Source organism: Candoia aspera, chromosome 6 (assembly GCF_035149785.1).
Source record: "Candoia aspera isolate rCanAsp1 chromosome 6, rCanAsp1.hap2, whole genome shotgun sequence".
Lineage (NCBI taxonomy): Eukaryota > Metazoa > Chordata > Lepidosauria > Squamata > Boidae > Candoia > Candoia aspera.
In genome coordinates this window covers 42,583,826-42,605,806 of record NC_086158.1, presented here as the reverse complement: position 1 = coordinate 42,605,806, position 21,981 = coordinate 42,583,826, and the positions used below count along the sequence as shown (strand labels likewise).

At 37.2% G+C, this 21,981-nt stretch overlaps 1 protein-coding gene across 4 annotated transcripts in view; it reads left to right on the top strand.

Moving 5' to 3' along the window:
• Positions 1-15,870, top strand: part of STAG1 (STAG1 cohesin complex component) — a 205,521-nt gene extending 189,651 nt beyond the window's left edge. For all 4 annotated transcript variants that reach the window (XM_063306863.1, XM_063306861.1, XM_063306862.1 and 1 more), the window contains exons 30-34: positions 737-908; positions 9,717-9,827; positions 13,012-13,126; positions 13,495-13,575; positions 13,656-15,870. In XM_063306863.1, coding sequence (XP_063162933.1) covers positions 737-908; positions 9,717-9,827; positions 13,012-13,126; positions 13,495-13,575; positions 13,656-13,679 — 503 coding nt within the window. In that variant the 3' untranslated portion in view covers positions 13,680-15,870. The remainder of the gene's footprint in view (positions 1-736; positions 909-9,716; positions 9,828-13,011; positions 13,127-13,494; positions 13,576-13,655) is intronic.
• Positions 15,871-21,981: the final 6,111 nt, after the last annotated feature.

Sequence of the window (21,981 nt, the reverse complement as noted above, 5' to 3'; positions counted from 1 at the left end):
CCCTAGTTCTTCATCCTTATAGTAGATAGTAAGATACCCTGAAGCATGTTTTAAGCCAATTGTAGTCTGAGATAAGAGAACTGCATCATCAGCATTCAAGAACATTGGAATATGCTGATGAGTTATTTTGGTGGAAAGAAATTGAGATTGTTTTGATGCACAACCAAGGAGTATATATAGAAGCTAAATAATTATGGAGTTAAAATGCAGCCCTAACTCCCCTCAGAGAAAGAACTGCCTTAGTAAGATGGCTTTGTTAGGTAAATCAAGCTTTTAGGCAGGAGATTTCATGTAGCTTATATAGCAGCAATAGTAAACGCCTATTTGTTGTAATGAGGTTGTCTCACAACTTAATATGTAAGTACATAAGAGGCAACGTTCATGTAATACAATAAATGTATATAGACCATGTCTGTAGTAAACACAGACTGTATTATACCTAATAAGCCTCCAAATAGATGACACTTAAGCATTTTTCCTGGTGGGATTGTATTTCATGAATTACTTGTTTTATTAATTAAGCAATAATAAATTTAGGTTGATGTGTACATTGGAAAAAAGTATGGAAGAATTACTACATGCATTCATCTTAATGTTTAAGTATGATAGAAAGTTAGATTTTAACATTTCTTTTAAGAATTTATCTGTTCAAGATCCATATTTTGTTACTAGCCACATAAGATCCATATTTTGGATCAAAACCATTGCTTATTGTAATAGTTTTGTTATATATCAGATGAGAATCTTGAAGGCTCTTGGCTGAATAGAAATGACAGCATCCAGACTCCAGGTGCTCTACAGACCCCTCAGCTCACATCAACAGTGTTGAGAGAAAACACTCGGCAAATTGGGGAGCAAATACAGGAGCATGAGTCAGAACCTGGATCTGAACAAGATTTTTTAAACAAGTATGTACCAATGAAATATTTCTGAAATAACAGGAAATTCATGTTAAAATGCTGCTGAAATTAAAATTCCATCAAAAAAATACCTTAGGTTTAGGAAAGTAATTATTCAAATGTCATACTGTGAAGTTGAAAATGTTTTAAAACATAAAACTAGAGTGTATGCTTTAGATTATGACAGCCTCTGAAGCAATTAGGCATCACTTCATTTCCCAGAGACACCCATACTTGGAAGCGCCCACTTCTAGCTACCTACTGCCACATTTGAGGCAACTAAAAGAAAAGAAACAGCCCTTCCACTGTATTTAGATCCACCTTTTCATCTTCTGAATTACTTGTTACCTGTAATGGAAATGTGAACTGTTTTAAAAAGTGATAATTTAAAGCAGCCTTCTCATACATCATTCTCTCCAGATGTTTTCATCTTCAGTAAGCAACATCTGGAGATTAGTCACAGACCTCCTCTAACTTCCTTTATCCATAAGTTTTAAAATGCTCTCCATGGGTCTTATTTCTGGCTCCATCACTGAATCCCTGAAAAGGATTTAAAAAAAAACATAGGTTGGCAAAACTAATTTGGCTGTAGCAGGTGCTCAAACCCAATGGATATTCCAATCCAAGCCTTGTCTGCTGTATAGACTTAAAAACACAAAGGGGCCGCACCATTCTGCACCTGATGAACTCAGGCATTAAAAGAAAGAGGAATGTAGTCTATCACTGTAAGAGTCTAAACTTTAATCCTTTATACCAACCCACCCAATCAGTGCTGTCTGTTTATACCATAGTTGCCATACTTCCTTCACCACTACCTTAGTCTCCTGTCCATTAGAGGAAATGCAGTCTGGGATAAGACCATACCTCTTCCAGAGATCACCTGTATTCTAGAATCTGTCTCTGAAGGTGAATCAAAGACAGATTTTCCCATACTTGCTCACAGATATATCTACATTCCCTGCCCCCATGGATGAATCTGACATCTCACATTTTGTTTCAAAAGATCTCTTTACAGTTTCTCTAGTATGTGAAGATTGGAGTTCAACTAGCTAAAATGCATGGCTACATTCTTTAAATTAGAGGTAGAGGAGTCAGGAACCACACCGGCAAGATCTTGTTTTTGTCATGGTTTGGGATTATGTTTCCCTACCAGTTACATGCTTATGATGCATGCACTTCTCAAATTGGCTAAGGATTAATGGAACAAGCCATCTCTGTGCCATTGAAGCTCTTTATCATGTTACGAATTAAGTGTTAATATTTGGTCTCCCATTTGGTAGCAAATTCCAGTATTATGGAGCTAGCACAATCCCAAGAAAATCTCACGCTTAGCATCTGTAGATAAGGAAGAAATAGAATAGATATAATGAGAATGATATATTGCACAGATAAAAATTGCCAATTGTATTTTGCTGAGTAACAGCACTTCCCCAGGGAAAAGTTGGCCCATTACTTATTTCTACTTGCTAGATGATAACAGAGAGATTGTCTTTATATTTTTGCCTGAGGCTTCCAGTGGCCAAGCAACAAATTAATACAGGCAAACATGAAAGTGTGAGTGAAGAAGATGGCAGTAGCTATAACTCTTTGGAGTCATGTGGTTTCAATCCTCAGGATTAAATCAAGAGGCTAGTACATAGATTGAAGATCTCCCATTTAAGTTTGAAGATTTCTTTAATGAAAAGACTGGTAGTACTCTGCATAGAGTACAAAAGTTTAAAACCACTGCCTACATAGGTAGATCTTTATCTCTACAACAGGATATTTAGTGATCATACTTCTGGAATCCTGCTTATTCCAGAAAGTCTCATGCTGCCCAAGATCACAATAGCACTACCAGACCACTCACATCCATAGATGACCCTTTCCAGTTGAGGGCTAGTCAGAGACCCAGCCAGGTGGGCATCCATCCCATAGCCAGCACCACCTTTGACTGTGACATTGCTTTGGAAACTGACTGTCCCAGTATTCCAACAAATGTGTCCATATTCCCAGGCATCCCTAGTTCCTAAATACCTGACTAAATTCACCAAAATGTTCCCTCCTGTTCAGCCAGACATTCCACGCAGCCTCATTCATGAGATATATTCTAAAAGAGCTCTGGTATGGCCCGTTTATATTTCCAGCCCCTTCTGTTGCCCTTCCCTCGGATGTCTCCCATTCCAGTTTGGGAGTCCATTGTGGATGCCAGTGGATTAGGCACCCTGTCAATATTCTCATCTACTTCAAATTGCTAAAAGTCTTAAAAACCCAATGTACATTTGAGAACACATTTATGATCAGGACAGTACAACTAACCTCAAACAATATAGCTGTAGTTTGGTATAAAATAATATGAGACAAAGTCACATACTCCTGAAATTCACCATCAGGATGTAGGACTAATGCATCCAGTACCACATTTTCTTAGTACCCTTCCATCTCTTTTGCCATGAAAATACCCTTGCAGTTGTCCTCAGCTGCTCATTCCCAGTATCCTGCAAATGGCAGTTGAAGGTGTCATCTCATGGACTAATTCACTAGATAGTGCCAGCCCATGGTTGATGTTTTTACTTTAAACACAATCACCATTGCATGAAGTACTGCAGTAGAGATGTTTATGGCATACATTCTCTACCAGATGTATTTCTGTACAGGTGGAAGGGCAAGCTTTTCTAACTGCCCCCATTTTTATCCTGTTTATATAGTGGTCAAAATTGATTGAAGCACATAGATTGTATCCTCATTCTTCCACAGTGGCCATGCCAGCCCTGGTTTACTTCCATAGTAGGTCAGTTTCAACATCATTACCAGTATCTCCCGGTTATTCCCAATCTCTTATCAGAGCCAAAGGCAAAACTTGTGATCTAGACCTCACCACATTCAACCTCTCTGCCAGGAAAATCTAATGACATTGGGATAAAATTGAGCAAATGTTAATTGAGGCCAGGAGGCCATCCACACAGAAAGTTTATAATTATACATGGAAACAACTCTTATTTGCTGTGCTTGCTCATATGGCATTCATATGATTTTTCATTCCTCATTTCTATAAACATAAAGAGAATCTTCTCTCATCGTTATCAGTACTTACACTATGAGAATGGTGGTAAGCTACTTTTCATGCACCAGTTAATAAGTTTTCTGTTTTTATGCATCCAGCAGTTAAGCATTTTCATAAGAGTTTGCTTTACAAATACCCAAATGTTAGACAGCCAGTACTTTCATGGGGCTCATTTCTTTTTTATAGTAAATTTTATTAGATTTCAAGAGAAGAATAGAAACTACCAAAAAAACCTACAAAGAAAGAAAACAAACGAAAGAAGTGTGGAAACACAAGAGAAAACTTTTTCAAATTTACAAAAAGATGTGGCTTCTGACTTTTAACAGCAAGGATATACAAAAATTTCCATAATCAATCTCTTACTCTATATTAAACCAAAACACCACATTATTTCTATAAGTCATTCCACTTTAACACATAATAAAAATCACGTAAGTACAGTTACTCCTCCCCCTTATATTAAAATAAAGGGAAAAAAAGTTCATATAAACCTCCTAAAAATCTTTCTCCCCTCCCAAAGATAAAACATGTTTAATTATTCCCTTCCTACTGCTATTCTATACATTTCTGTCTACTATAATAAGAATCAAATTAAAAAGCACATAAGTTCTCTGCTATTATACTTAATAGTACAATTAATGTTTTTATAATTTGAATTTTATTATAGTGGACAGAAGTATACAGAATAGTGGTAGGAAGGAAATAATTAAATAAATGTTTTTTTAGGGGAGGGGATTTTAATAATCCCAATCTTAATAAACCCAAAAATCAAAGCCAATTCAAGACAGTAAATCCAAATCTTTAAAGGCAAATAGCATCAATCAAATCCTTAAAGCAAACCAGATAAACGTTCTTCAACCCTTATCCCACTTCAAAATAAACCAGAGCAGTTACATATCCCCACAATGTGCACATAGAGCTTCCCTCTTGAAAGAATCAAACAGCCCGACTGCCCCCTCAAGGATTCCAGGTTCTCTTCATGGCATTCCACCAGGAGATTGATTTTATTTCTGGCTTGCAGATCATTCTCTCCCTTAGATTTCTCCAACTCCATTATCCAATCTTCATTCAGCATCTTGATAAAAATCTCAATCTCAGTCTTAAAGAAAACCTTTCTATCGCTTTTAAATTCCTCAATTTCATCCACCACATCCCCAACCTGATGGCACATTTTAGATCTCATATTTTCCACAATGTCCTGGATATCTTGCATAAAAGCTTGATAGAAGTCAGAAGAAATCTATTTAAAATCCTGGTGAAAGTCAGAAAGAATCTGTTTGAAATCCTCCATGTCTCATGCAGTAGATTATGGCACCCCCTAGGAGCTTAATCAGCGAAAGTCAAAGATATGGAAGAGTTCCAAAGTGTGTTTACATAAAGTGAAAGTGAGATAGCAGACAGTTCTCAAGGGAAAGTGAAAACAGAAAGTTGAAGGTTCAAATCAGCCAATTTAACATGTAGAAAAATGTTAATATCTTCAAATTTAATACAAAAATAATAATAGGAAGGCAATTGTTTACTCTCAATCTTTGGAATTTCCTTTGGAAGGAAAATGAAATCCAAAACGTAAAAGAATTTTTTTTAAAAAAAGTAATCCCCAAAATAATGTTAAGCACCAGGAGAACCAGCTTCTCCTCGCTGTAGAAACCCTCTCTTGGGGTATATATACTTTAAAAAAATACAAATTGGTAATTTAGAAATGGGGTGGCTGGTCTTAGTGTGTCCCTATAAGACTGCAGCACGGCTTGGAAAGTGATGAAGTCCCTGCCTCCCAGCTGGCTCTTACCAGTTGAACACGAAACACTGTTTGCAATCTTCTGGCTGCAAACTGCCATCAGGAGGACAGATGGGATGATTCCAGGTATTCTCCTTGATCTGGAGAACATTTCTGGGCTTAAGGAAAACCTGCCTGAGCCCGAAAAAAGTTACTGCGTTGTCAGCTCCACCTGCTGAAGCGGCGGGCACAGCCCTTCAATCCGCCATTCCCACTGGAAGCCTATGGACTCATTTCTAATACTTTCTCTGCCAATTAAAAAGCCACTCAGTTCTGAGTCAAACGTTTGACTTGGAAGACTGCATTCTTGGTGGCAGGAAACCAAGAGAGCATGCAACAATCTGATCTGGTTTTCCTTATTTGACCTTTCAAGGGACAAGGTTACTCTTCCTCTTAATCCATCCTTCTCACCCATGATAATTTTTGAATGCAGAGTTTATACTTCTGATACTCTTTCCTAAGTAATTTATTATTTTGGAGTAGGACTTGCACACCCCAAATGTATTTTGTTTGTAGGGACTGATTCATATTCTATGAGGCACCTCACAAAGACTAGTTTTCTTCTAAGACTCTCTAAGCGGGTAGTTAATGCCATTTCCTTATGTTGCCAGCTAGCATCCTGAAAATAAGCAATGGCATGTCATTAAGAGGTGTATATTCATTTTGGTTGCAGTTTTTAGTCATGTTACCTGCAGGAAATCTGTATAGCAGCAACCTGGCCAAAGTAGTCACATTTATTAAATGTTACCAATTGGACATACAATCCAGAAACAATGCAGTGGTCTCTTGCTTCCTTGATTTCATAATAGCCTGAATCCACTTCCAAAGTAATAGCCTTGTTATAGGTAATTCACAGGGATTGTGATGAAGAAGAGTTAGTTACCTACCTATAATTCCCATCTTTGTTTTTTTATATAAGAATTTTACTAAGTTGGAAACAAAGACAAAAACTACAAAAAGCAAACAACTACAAAAAGAAAGAAAAAAAAGAAAAACTAAAAAGGTGTGAAACACAAGAAAAAAGAATTTTGAAGATTACATAAAGAAATGACTTGCAACTTTCAACAAGGATATACAGCAATTTCCATATTCAATGCTTTACTCTATATCAAATGAAGATTACATTATTTCTATAAATCCTTCCATTAACACATATACAAATCACTAATACAGTTGCTCCTTCCCCTTATAAAAAAAGAAGGAAATATATAAATCTCTAAATCAACTTCCCTCCCCCAAAAGATATTTATTTATTTCCTTCCTACCACTATTCTGTATACTTCTGTCCACTATAATAAAATTCAAATTATAAAAAGATATAAATTGTCTACTTTTAAAGTTAATAATACTACAACAGTCTTAACCCTATTAAACCTAAAAAACAAAGCCATTATTATACCTTACAGATACCTTATAAATCTTACAAATCAAACAAACCTTAAAAAGAACCCAATAAATCTTAATCCAAATAAAGAGAAACGAAATCATAATAGCCTCATTGTCAATTCCATTAAACATTCTTAAATTTTTACCCCACTTCAAAATATACCAAGACATTTACATATCTCCCTGTTACATACAAGGCAGTTTTCTTACAAAAATCAGACAGCCCATCTGCCCCCCTTGAAAACTCAGACTTGTCAGCAAAAAAACTCCCACAAAACAGATTCTGTTCTTTCTCATAACAATCCCTCAGAAAAACAGCACTATTTGTGATTTGCAATTCAGGCAGCCTCCCGCAGAACCAGACCTCTTCTTTCCCATAACATTTCCACAGAAAAACCAATCCCTTTGTAATTTGCAGCTCAGACTGTCGCTTTAACCCTTTCAGCACCAAAATGTGATCTTCGCCTGGCATTACTTCAGTCTTGCTTTCAGTAGAAACCTATCCATCCTTGCCAAAATCTTCATCTTCTTCCATAACATCTTCAGCCAGATGACACACTTCAAAAATAATATCTTCCCCAATGTCCGGAATATTCTGCAAAGTAGCCTGACAGAAATCTGAGAAGTTCTCTTTGAAGGTCTGCTCATGCTCACAACAGGACTCTGAAAAAGTCTCCTTAAAATCCTCCATATTTCAGGCAGTAGATTATGGCACCCCCTAGATACTTGACTCAGGTAGATAGGAGTTAATAAGTTAATGAAAAACTTCCAAATGAAATTGACACAAGTGTACTAACAAGCTAACAGACAACTCCCAAGGAAAGTGAAAACAGAAAACTGAAGATTCAAAATGGCAGATTCAACGTGTAGGAAAATACTAAATCCTTCAAATTCAGTACAAAAATAATAGTAGGGAGGCTATTATCTCAGTTGTTCTTAATATTTAAACAGGAAAAGAAGCCAAAACTTTAAAAAAAAATTAAAAATTTAATCCAGAAATAATGATAAGCACCAAGAGAGTCCGCTTCTTCTTGTTGTAGAAAGCCTCCCTTAGGCTACAAAAACTTAAAAAATATATAAATTGGGTGATTTAGAAATGGGGTGGCTCGACCTAACATCCCTTTAAGGCTACAGCACGGGTTGGAAATGGTGATGTCCCAGCCTCCCGTCGTCTCTTACTGGATCGTCATGAACGCTGTTTGCAATTCTCTGGCTGCAAGGCGACGTTTTGGAGGACGGATGGGATGATTCCAAGCTTTTTCTTTATTCATGAAAAAGCTCTGGGCTTCAGGTAAAAACATGCGAAAGCCCAAAAGAGCACCATGTTGTCATTTCTGTCCGCGGAGCTCGTGGACACAGCTGTTCAGTCAGCCATGTTCCCCACTGGAAGTCCCCTATAATTCCCATCTTTGAATGGTCATCTGTGAACCGCCTCCCTCAAACCCTCCCCCCAATTCAGGTGCTTTCTTATTTTGTGATTTCAGGAATCAACTTCAGGGTCAAAGGAACTGAGGGGTAAGCCATGTCTTTATGTATAGGTAGTCCTTGATTAACTACCACAATTGGGACCAGGATCTCGGTTGTTGAGCAAATTTGTCATTAAGCAAAATGCCCACATGACTTATTTGCTCAACGACCACAATCCCAGCGCTCCCAGTTGCAGTTGTTAAGTGGACAGAGCGAAAGAGCTGCCTGCCAAAGAGTTTCCCCACCCCTCCATGCACAGAGGGGAAATCCTTGGGTTGGAGGAATGAAGTAGAAATCTTCAGAATTTGAGCTTTATTCTTGCAGCTCCAGGAAGGGTTTCCCCTCCCCTCCCTCCCCTCCATCTGAAACCTTCCCCATTGACTTTCTGGGGACGCTGGCAGATAAGATTGCAAATGGCAATCACATGATCGTGGGGCGCTTGGCAACTGGTCGTAAATGCAAGCTGGTTGCCAAGCGCCCAAAATGTGGTCATGTGACTGCAGGGGAGTGGCACAATGTTTCAGAATGGTCAGAAGTGCTTTACAGGCTGTAAAGCACCCTTTCCAAGGCTGTTGTTACTTTGAACAGTCGTTAAGTGACTGGTTGTTAAGCGACCGGTTGTTAAGCGAGGACTGGCTGTGTATTACATGGCAGCATAAGTTCTGCCAAAACAGTCTCTTAAACTCTAGAGTTTTACCAGGAAGGTATTGCACAGGTGCAAATACTGTATATTCTGTATATCTGTATATTCACAGATGACCACTCAAAGAACTATAATTAAAGTTAAGTAACCAATTCTTAGATTACGAATTCAGGATTGCTTAATATTGAGTGATGATAAAAATTGGCTAATTTCAGTATTTATATTTAGCTTATTACATTACTATATCTAGTCTTCTTATCTCCTAGAAGCTCTGCATTTGTGGTTCTCCTCCTCTCCACTTCCCCTCATATAATTAAAACAATCTAGTGAGTTGGTTAGTTTAAGAGATATCAACATTATTCAGTGAGTTACAAGAGTAAGGATTTAAGTATATGGTCCCTGCTCCTATTTTGAAACAACTGAATATGGTACATTTTTTCACAGAGAGGTAACATTAAAATAATGTTAAATATTCGTATTCTGATTTTCTAAATTCACTTTAAGTCCTCAGATGCAAATATCTTGGTTGGGTCAGCAGAAATTAGAAGATTTAAGTCGAAAGGACAGGACGGGAATAAACTACATGAAAGGAAGAAGTGGTGTGAGACATACAGTGTAAGTATTTCATAGGAGCCAAGAATACACTTAGTGTCTAATTATTTTAACAATTAGTGGATAAAAGTTACTCCAATTTGTACTGTATGAAACCACATATATTTTGGGTTGTCTGCAATACCTTGATTCTGGAGCACTCTAGCCAAAATTAGGAACTATCTGCATTGTGCGGAACAGGATTAAAGTATCAAAGCAAGCTTCAAAATTGCATTGAAAATAGAACTTTTAAGTAAGGGTGTGCACATAATGGAAAATGTGTTCTGAGTTCCAAACGAACTATTACATGTCACAGTCCAGACCAAAAAAAACAACGAAAAACAATGCAGTTTCAGGTGTTTCGAATGTGGGAAAAGTAAGTTAAGAATAAGCCTTTGGGGCTGCAAAAATCTGAACAATTCTTACGTCTTGTCTGAAATCTGCAGCTCAGAATTTCATGAAGCTAGACTAACCATTTCCCCTAGGAATATAGATATTATACTTAAAAGGCAAGTGAGGAAAGATGGGCTGGTTCTCTGTTTTTGATCTTTCACACAAGTACAACTCATTTGATCAATTACTTCTTCCACAATAGGAGGCCATTGTGGAAGAGAAGAGCACTACCTCATCCACCTCTGTGGAGGAAAGAGCTCCTTCTCCAGCACTGGGCCCTCTGTCAGTTCATCCACCACAATGCCAGCTGGTGGCACCGCTGCTGCCTCAAGAGGAGCAAGCATAGTACTAAAATCAGGACTCCTTCCCTTGACTAGCAAATGCTGGAAGTGACTAGCTCTCTAATTAGCCTAGCTGTCTCAGTCATGGCTTGTTCACTAGGGTTCTTATTGTGTGTACATGTGTGGAAGTATAGTTTTGACAATGTGCTTACGGAGCTTTAAGCTGGGGAATGTAGGAGGAGCAGGGAGCTTTAAAGTGAACGAAAAAGAAAGGCTCTATTTAATGTATGTGTGTATTATATATGTAGCAACTTCAGTGCTGCCAGGATACATTTCTGAAATTGCTTGAATTGGATTAATTTCCCCAAGTAAGCCTTATTTGATGAGAGGGCTTTGGGGGTATTTTTAGGGGGTCAAAAGGGGGGCTGATTTGAAAAGCAAGAGGATGGGAGGAATGGGAGAATCTTTGTCTCTTTCTAATTAAATCATCATCCAGCTCACACTACTGAGTCAAACTGAAACCAAAATAAATGAACAAACAAAATGGGATTGGGGCTGTGGAGGCTGCCTCAGAGTGAGGCCGGCCAGCCAGCAGGCAACCCGATTCTTATCACTAGTCACTACTACTCCAGTCTAGCATGAAGTCCAGTGGTGCCTCACAGCAGTTTCTTCTTCTGTAGCTGGTTATCCAGTCAGTCCTTTGCCAACATCATTTTGCGAAGAATGGCTCCTTCCCTCTGCCAGTCTCAAGAGACAAAAATGATTTCTAACCTCAGCAGCTAAAATGGAATGGAACACAAGACATTCATAACACTGATGTCCAGAACAACCACATTCCAGTTCATGTCTAGAATAAAACATCTGGAATATATATGTTTTAAAAAAAAGTTTTATTGATCCATTTTCAGACATACATAAAATAATGTAAAATAAAAATAAGCAATTTGTCATACACAAAAACAAAAGGAAAGTACTTTACCCAAGAAAATACATAAAAAGAACAAACAAAAAACTGTAACTACAACTATATCCCAAGTTCTTCTGATTTTGTAAGTCTTTAAAAGGAAAAACTAAGCTTTCAGTGTTGACTAAGCCTGTACAATTTTTTTCCCAAAGGGAGGGATAATGTGACATTTTCTGATTAACCAGATATATGCTTTTCTTAAAAAAAAAAGCTAAATCACACATCTCTAAAATCCAATCTTATATCTAGAATTATAGTATTTTCCCATCTCCTAAGGATTATTATTTTTGCTACTGTTAGAGCTTGAAAAACCCATCTTTGTTTTGAACATGTGAAATTTCAAGTAGTTGGTAGATAATTCAATACAATATACATGTCTTCAAAAACCAGAGTTTTCTCAATAATTCTGTCAACATGTTGTATAATATTACTGCAAAAAGGGTGTAAGGAAGAATATGGCCATAACATATCAGTTAAAATGCCCTCAAATTTCTTGCAACGCCAACACAAATTATAGTCCATCCTTTAAGAAACATTCTAGATGTTTCCAAGAGATGTGAAAAACAATCTTTTGATGGATTAATTTCAGTTTTAAATCACAGAACATAAACTTAGTATTCTTCAAAACTTAAATCCGTTAGTTGAAAAGAACTGGAGTTTCCAATTCTTGATTTCAAGGTTCTTGTATATTAATTATAGGTATTTTAAACGATTCCTTTAGCTTTTAACAGAAAAAAAGTAGGTTTGGATTCTGAGACTGAATTCTTCAGTAATACTAACATATGAGTTATTTTAGAAGCTGCTAAAGCATCAGGTCTGTATTGAACGGTCAAAACCTCTTTTAACTGGATTTACCTCCATTTTTGTGTTAATGTTAAGAAAATTCTGTTTGCAGTTGCTGAAAATATTTAAAGTAATCATTAAACGTGTTATGATCAAGCATGGGCCATCCAAAACCAGTTCTTCTATGTGCACACTTGTACATATCCAGAATGTTTCTATAGCCCTAGTAAAACATCTTGAATACGTATGGGAATTTCTACGAATAAAACATTTATTTTGTGCTCAAAGCAGTGTATATAATGCTCCCACCTCTACAACAACTCTGTAAAGTGGATTGGGCTGAGAGTACGACTGGCCTAAAGTCATCCAGCTGGCTTTCATGTTTAAGGGAGGACTAGAACTCAAAATTTCCCAGTTTCTAGTCCAGAACCTTAACTGCTACACCAACATTAGCTTACCAGAAGACTGACAGTAACAAGCTTTCCAATATTGTCCTTCAATCAGTATCTACTCATACATTAAGAAGTAATCAAGAGTATTATGTTCAGTAGTTTGCCAGAAGAATAAACATGGCTGATGAATGAGGTTTCTATTCCCCTAGTAAACATCTTCCCTTGCTAGATCTTTTTCAGGAAGTCAAAGATCCTCTATAGCAGATTTGAAAACCAGTATGGAAGGAAGGAGAGAAAGGAATTTCCCTTTGCACAAGTAAATGGACAGTCTGGTCACACTTTATTATTCAACTTAATTATTGATAATTTTTGTGTTTCTTCTATCTCCCATTAAGGCGAGGTCTCATGGAGGATGATGCTGAGCCTATCTTTGAAGATGTAATGATGTCTTCCCGAGGTCAGTTAGAAGACATGAATGAAGAATTCGAAGATACAATGGTTATTGATCTGGTCAGTAGTTTTATCACTACAATTTTTTTGTTAAAAATGTGGTTACCAATGAAACTAAACAACTAAAAGTTATTTAAGCAATACTGTTTACAGTTCCTAATCATCCTGCTATAATGGGAAGCAGGTGAGAATAATTGTTGAAACAAATGTTTTTAAGTATGAGTACCCAACCAATATATAGATACTGTAGGTTTCAAGAACTTCATGTTTCTATTTCAGCCCTGGAATCTCTAAAGCTTATAACATAAATCATGGTTTGGATTCTTGCAACTGCTTTCAGCTTCTTTAGTTTAAAATAATTTATATAAAGGATTTCTACAAAACAGACATATATGCCCCAATTCAGTTGACAAAGACTTTCTTTACAGCCTCCTTCAAGGAACCGACGAGAACGAGCTGAATTGAGGCCAGATTTCTTTGATTCTGCAGCTATCATTGAAGACGATTCAGTAAGCTATTGAACAATATTGTTTGTGATTTAATGAATAATCTTCTAGAGCCTAACTTTATTCTCCATTATATTTTCTAGGGATTTGGAATGCCAATGTTCTAAAATCTGGTGAAGACATTATACAAATTTGGAACTCTGTTCTTTAGAGCTCAAGGCCTATATACTGTGATAGCTAATATGAAAACCACATTTTGATGTGATTTGGTTTGATTTTTAACCAAATGATTAAGGTCATTTCCTTTTTGTAACGACAGAGAAGAGGAGCTTCTGAATGAAACAAGAAATATTGGCCAATCAGTCAACTCAGAAAGGCTGACCTACAAATCATTTATTTTCTCTGTCCTTGACAGTCCTAATACAGGTTTTTTTTTCTTGGATAGGGAGAAACTTTTAAATTAAGAATATACAATTCTACATATGTTTTCAGAAAACATTGAATGAAAACAAAACTTTTTAACTTTATTTTTCTGCTGTACAACTTCAAAATGTTTTAACATTTGCCTTTTTATGTTTTAGAAGCTAGCCATTTTTATTAAATTTATGCCTGTCAGCCATTGACCAGCAGCGATGCTAATCAGCAAGCCATCCTGGCTGGAGAAGTGTTGTTAAACACACTGAATATGACTAGCAGTGTGGTACACTTCTAGATCTTCTCTGACCATTGAGAGCGGAGCACTCTTACAAAAGAGGTTAGAAGTCAGATGTGTGCATCTCTGCCAAAAAGTCAGATTCTGAAGAGAAAAAAAAAAACCCAGATTTTATACTTCTGAGAAGATTTATTTTTATTTATAATAGGGCATAAGAATAAGAAATGTCCATGAAGCCACTTTTCCAACAGATGCTGTGTAACATTCATTTTATATAGCACTAGGGGAACACACAAACAGCACATTTTCTATTGGTACTTGTTCTGTGCATTTTTAGCAACTTATACCAGCAAATAAAATATTCTCAGTAAAATAAACCAGTGGTTCTACAGTAATCTATTTGCTGTTTCTACTACCTATTTCACTCCCCATCAGATCTGAGGTACAAAAGCAGCAATTTTCTTATGGAACATAAATCACAAAGGGAAAAAGGGTGGGGGTGTGGGTGGGACAGGAGTCACACTTACATTTTCAAAGCAATTTTAACTGTACCATAGAGAAGTGTCTAACTTTCCATGCCGTAAATATCCTTTTGTGCTATTTTTGTAAATTAATTTTGCCAGTTAGATTTACTGTATGTGCTGCATAGAAACTGTGCTTAGATGGTGACGTTCTTAAGCTTACAATGGAATACAGCTACATTCTCAGTGTTAACTGTGCATTATTAAGAGTAATTATTAAATGATTTTTAAGCAGAGCAATCCAAAAAGTAATGAGCTAAATCATTGTTCTAAGAAATTATCCATGTCTTCAATGATCTGGACTTTCATTCTGCTTAGATATTACAAATATTACAGTTCTTCTTGGTAGCTGCTAATGTAGCTAAAGGATTTTTTCTTTACTTGATGTGAGCGTAGCTCCAATTGATAAGAACATCTGTTAAAATGAGGCCAAACTGATAATCTTTTCTTTTTCCTTTTTTTTTTTTTTTTGGAATTTGAATGTTAGAACACTCAGAAGCAGATCTTAACTCATACTTGATACATCCACTACAGAGGTGCTTTATATAACAACTGCAAAATGACTGTAGTATTCCTTTCTTTTTAAAAGGTCCCTTAATGAATTCAAAGTTTATTTAATGCATATCTGTTGAAACTTAAAAACTTAAAATCAAATAATGCTACTTTCATTTAGCAGTTGGGACTTTTACCTCTAATATTTGAACTTGTCTCAAAATTGTGATTACCAAAAAATATTTGACCCAATAATTCAGCCATTCCTTTAAGGTAGCTGTTTAGAAATTTTAAAGTTGCTAAAGTCACTGGGCTGGTGCTTCAGGACAAAGTTCTCTCTAAAAAGTGGTTAAAAGTTATTGCAACAGCCCTTCAGTTTGGTGGGCAGAGTATTATTATTGCTGGTTTGAACCCAGCAAAGACAAATCTTGCGTCCCACCACCCATCAGATGAAAAATTGAAAAGTCATTGAACATTACAGAATTCTGTGAAACAAATGCTGTTTGCAAGCAAGTTACCTCCAATGGGTTTCCAGTTCAGTTTGCAGTCAGTAGGGTTTTTTTAAATGTGTCTCCTTGATTGGTTTTGCTAGTAATTCTGTAAATTGTACATTTACAACATGAGGTTTTTTTCCTTTTGTACAATTTAAAACTGATGCTTCACTTTTCCTTTAATAAACTCCTCAAAATCATATGTGCAGTGGAGTCCTTTCCACAACAGCATTTCAAACTAGTGCTATCTCTTTGGTTTGCCTTCCGTTAAAAAAAATCTTATAGTGAAGCTTGAAAAGCTGGATTCATTGCACTTTTCATGATTGCTTATCTTCCTGCATGCCCAACAGTCTAAGAGAAGATGACATTGAAGATGTTGTTTTTCCCCGTGAAAACAAAAAATGTTTATGGTCTCTCTGTGGGATGAGGGATTTGTCCATAGTATTGCTCTGGAACTTCCTTTAGCTCAGTTTTGACAGGAAGCCTGCCCTTATTAAAAGCCAGGTCACATAGCAACATTGTAAGAAACCTCTTTTAGGTAATAGTTATGCAGACCATTATTCTCCAAGATTTTTCCATATTTATTCTGTCTCTGAAGTTATTTGATTCATTCCCTTTGTTACTGTTTTTGACTGATTGATTGGCTAGATATTAATCCTTCCTTTAACTTTTTGACTGCCCTCAAGGTTAGGTTATAACAATTGTTCTCCTCTAGACATACTCTAGTTTGTCAGTGGACTTTATGATGACCCAAACTGATACAGTTTTCTAGGAGCACTGATGCAGAATATAGAGGAGTGAGTCTCATGCTCTTCATTGTATTTCTGTTGATAGTGCCTAGGATTGCATTTCTTTTTTTGAGGGGGTGGGGGAGAGTAGCAGCAGCAACATCCCATGGTTGGCTCATGTACAGCTGGTGATCTTCCAACACACCTAGATAGTCTTCATGCATGCTGCTGCCCAGTATAGTTCCCCCCCTCCATCCTATACTCTTGCCTTGGTTGTTCAGCCAGCATTGTATCTATCTAATGGTAGCACAGTCCACTTTTTGTATAGCATATAGCCTCTATGCCATTAAAAAAGTACCAGTTGCATCTTAGTCAACTGATTTGATTTTAGAATTTTCATTTAAAAAGGGATTTTTTTTTCAAACAATAGTGTGTATAACTGAACAAAAGTTGTTGCTCAGCTTTTCTGTAATGCTAATGCTACATCTTTAAAATCCTCAGGCAATGTTTCACTCCATTTTTTATCTTTGAAGGTTTTTTTTTTAATTGTATGGCATAGCAGTTCGGTGTACGTGCTGCTTTTTCTGAAGGTGGTATTTTTAACACATAAATTTGTATGATGTGATACTGAATTATGTGCCTTTAGAAGTGGCTCACCCTATCTCATGGCATAAAGACACGGTCATGTTACAACCAGATACTTACTTTTGTATCCTAGTTGTGTACTAGTGTACCCTAGTTTCTGGTTTCCATGTTAGTCAGGACATAGTTTTCTTTCTAAACTCTTAATATTCCCACAGAATCATCTTTTGAGTGCTTGGATGTTAAAAAGTGTTTAATCTTCTGTGTTGACTGCATGAAATAGTTCTTACTCTTTATCGTAATAGGCATCATTGTGGACTCCCTGTTACCACATTTGTCATTTGATTGTTGCTACTATTACATTGTCTTATCAGCATAGTTCCCAGTATCACCCAGTGTTTATGGCAACTCCACTACGGCTGTGTTGACTGCATTCATCAGGGTATTCCCTATCCTAATACTTTCAAGATTTCTGCCATTTTGTGAACTAAAACCCATTAGATGTTCAGACTAAATGCAAGGTTTTGGCATGCTGCTTTATTGTTCATTTGGTCTTAACTGTACCTCTCTTCCTCCTCACTCTATTTACTCTCCCATATCTGTGATGCACAGAAACCATGATGAAAATAATAAATTGCTTACCTGGCTATCTGTACATCCATGTGTACCACCAACCTTCCCAGCTTTAGGTTTCTGTTTCCCAGGGCCACAATGATAATCCAGGAGCTGAGAATTCAGTGGGATCTAGCTTTTCAGGAAATTAATGTTCTGCCAAAAGTTCCACAACATTGGTTTGCATACATAGAAACCTCATACAGTACATATGAATTCATGGATGGCATTCAGTAACTAGTTAGAGATAAGCAATTTCTTATTCTGTTCATTTGTTACCCTTTTTTAAAATAAGATTTCCCCCTCCACCCACTGTTCACATGTTCAGGTAAGTAGCATTTCAAGGACTATGCGGAAGTGAAATCAAGTTGAAACTGTGATCTGTAGAGATTCAGAGAGCTGGTACAGGATCATGTGATTTGCTTTTCACTGGAGGAGCAAACTTCTGGCTTTCGTGGTGTAAGAGTCACCTGTTTTTACACAAGGGCTCCAGTATTCTGTAGATGCCCTTTAGCTCCTGCCCAGGGTCCTCCAGATCTGACATCCCACTGCCTTGTACAGCATTTTTGCTAAAATTGCAAATTCTATAAATTTATAGGAAAATTGCTTGAATGGTTATAGATCATGCTGGTTGGGAATTCTAGGAGTTTTGTCCATATCTGGAGGATACTGGGTTGGAAAATGAATTGTTGGATAAATATTCATTCTCAGTGCCAACTATTAATTTAGAATCTCAGAAACTACAAAAGTTTGTTTATAATTTGGTCTCTAGGAGGGATAAGAATCTTACGGTGGCAACTAGGTTCTCTCCTTGATACGACATGTCCAAACTGGACTATAAAAAGGCTATGTGTTTGGTCAATATAATTTTTACAAAGCTCAGCAAGAATTTACAGTGTAAAGGCTGTAAATGATGTCAGCAGTGACTGAAGGTAGATAACGGCTATTTTCTTTGAACAAAGACTGCCTTTGTGGTTATTTTCTGATAGAAGTTTACTACATTATCTCCTGTATTCTCTGTTCCATTTTCAATCCATGAGAAGTATATTGAAAAATGATAGGCAATCTCTCAGTTTGGATGAAGAAAAAATATATTTTGTTTTATCCGGTTTTAGTGGTGTGTCATAGATTTTGGTTCTGCACTGACTGCGCAAAAGATTAGTTGAAATCGTGGAAATGACAGTATGTTTTAATTGTATTCTAATTTTGGTATGTTAATGGCTAGAATGGCAAAAAGTGAACGAAAAGTGCAAATCAATGAGAATAAGTACACGTTGCTGAATGGGAATTCTTGGCGTTTTAGTCCAACATATCTGGAAGTCTAAGATTTATTTTGAGACAGTCATATATTACCTTAAGTGTTGATTGAGGGTGGAAGGGCAGAATATGAACTGAATAAGGAAGTTCATTTAGACAGCCAAATGAGCAAAAAATTCAGACTTCCATACCATTTCTACTGTCTCTGCTGATTATGCAGATCTCTTCCAGATTAGAAGTGAAGCGATTTGTATTAGACTTCAGAAAAGTTTTGTGAGCTGTTACATCTCTTCTGTAGCAGTCCTGTCCTACACACTAATAAGATTTAGTTTGTGTTCACGTGATATACTGAACCACAAATTAACCAAGCATACTTTAGGCTAGCATGTTGTATAAACCTTGAAATCTGGTTTAAGTAAACAATGGCTAGTATCATCAGAATATAGTCTTTGATATTTTGATGAGTGAATCACAGTTGATTCAATAAGTCTTAAATACTTTTGATATTTGGTGCAAAGTCTCTATTTTTTGTCCTGGAGTTGTAATTTTGATCTAGTTGCAATAACATTTTCTAACTGCATCAGCCTGAGTTATCCTGTTCTTTTAATATTGTTCTGGCATTACCAGCTGATAATTTTATCTAAGATTAGTTTAACACTAATGAGACAGCTGTATTGGCAGTTGGCTTAATTAGTTATCCTGTGTTTATTAAAATATCTATGGTAAATTATACTAGTATCTTTTCAAATTCCAGAATGCATCTTTAATCTGCATAATATGCAGACATTTTTAATAAACATTGCTGGCTTTTGGATTTTGTGTTCTGTTCTAAACTATTTATTTGTGAGATTTATATCCCACTTGACCAGGTGAGGATCTCATACAAGATGGCATACATATTGCTTCCTCCTCCTTTGTTTCCCCCATAACAACAACCCTGTGAGGTAGGATAGGCTGAAAGTGTGACTGGCCTAATCACCCAGTGAGCTCCTGTGGTTGAGGGTGGACTGGAACCTAGATCTTCCCAATACCAGTCCAACAGCTTAACAATTCCACCACACTGGCTCTATGTTGTACATCTGAACACTTTAAAAAAAACAACCTGCTTTAATAATGTCAGTTCTGTATTTCTTGTTAATTCGTTTTTGTGTATGATTAATTACCCATTCCTTTCTTACATACTTGTGCTTTAATTGGTCCCTAAATTCCATCTCTGAACTATAATAGCAATGAATACAGTGGTAAGATGGGCCTTAAAAATGCCTGTAGTTATATACATACTAAGGTGCTTCACATCACATAGGAACAAAATTGTTGCACCTCCACACACACATGGAAATGGCCAGGACCATGAAAATACCCACAGCCTTGGTTTAATAATTCAGAGTTGCTTTTTTACACTCCTGTGTGTCACAAAACCTCTTTTGGATAGCCATAATGAATACCCATTTATATAGCTCTTCTCTAAAATGTTTATAATGGAAATTTATTGTAGTTTTTCTAACAGTTAAAGAACAGATTACTGTAATAGTGGTCTCATCTTTTTTTGTGTGCAGATCTTGTTCAATACTATTCTTTCTGAACTGGTTTTGTTGCCTCAAGAGATCTTCTGTTCTATCCATTCTCAATCATAATTTTAACATCTGGGAGACTTTGGTGGCTTCCAGAGATGCTCCTCCACAGATAACTGGATCTGACACACTATTTGTGAAATTGGGCCGCCGGGATCAGATGAGATTGCCACTTGTGTACCAGCCTCCCTGCTATGCAGCAGCTTTCCTGCTTGAACTGCTTGACTCTGTGGCAGTCTTGCTGGTGGTTGGGAGTGAGAGGTACGGTCCTTGAATGATTCTCCTCTGAGGCTGGTTCCCTTTGACGTTGAGTGGGCAGGGAAAGCTCTAGGTTTTTGTTTTGCAGGGTGCCACAAGGCTCAGCTCTTTCCCTCCTATTTAACATCAACATGAAATCACTGGATGAGGTCATCTGTCAGCACAGGGTCAAGTATCAGTTCTACGTATCTGTCCCGGCCCATCCAAATGATGAGGTTGAAGCGCTTTCCTAATGCCTGGAGACTATCCAGGTCTGGCTGGGGAAGAACCAGCTTTGGCTTTACCCTGACAAAAATGAGTGTTGTGTTTTAGGTGCCCCTGGTATTAGTGATTTGCCATCTTTAACACTAGCTGAGGTTATGCTCCCCTCAGTATGTATTTTGGTGCACAATCTGGAGGCTGTCCTGGATGACTTGGTTTCTATTCAAGGAGCAGATAGCAGCCATGACCAGGAGAGCCTTCACACAAATACGTCTTGTGGGTCAGTTGTGCCCATTCCTAAAGCAGTAAGCAGTGTTCATGGTCACTCATGCCTTGTCACCTCCCAATTGGACAATTGCAACATGCTGTACATGGGATTGCCCTTGAAGTGCTCCAAAATGCAATGGCACCATAGTACACTCAGGTAACACTGCTGCTACATGATCCGCACTGGCTCCCATTAGAGTTCAGGGTGCAATTCAAGGTGCTGATTGCCACCTTTAAAGTCCTACGTAACTTAGGCCAAGTCACTTGTGGGACCACCTGTCCCCAGTGGTTTCCACCCATCCCACCAGATATGCCAGAGTGGACATGCTCCAGGTCTCTGATGAAGCAGTGTCATCTGGTGGGGCCTACTGTTCTCATATCAATAGTTTCTTACCTTGAGAGCAAAAAGAAAGCACACTGACAGGCATATGTGTATGAGGCTTAAATTGGTAAGGAATGTGAGTGGCTGTATAAACAGTATGAGACTGTAGAAATTGACAAAAAGCTATTTCTGATTTACCAGACGCCAGCATGGTAAAATCATTTTATCTTCTGTCACCTTAGCTGAAAAGTATCGGAACCATATAATCGTATCTGACATACCAGATACAATGATACATGCCATGGAGACATCTCAGACATGAGCATATTCTAGAGAAGCAAAGAATCATCAGACTTCTAAACTGAAATCTGGTTTACAGACATATTTGGAGGTTTATGTTGCACAGCACTGTATACCTTAAAAACCTGTGATGAATGCAAGATTGGTGCTTTCTAATTCATATCCTGCTTTGCACGATTATATTTTTAGTCACCCTTAAAATAACTTTCCTCAGA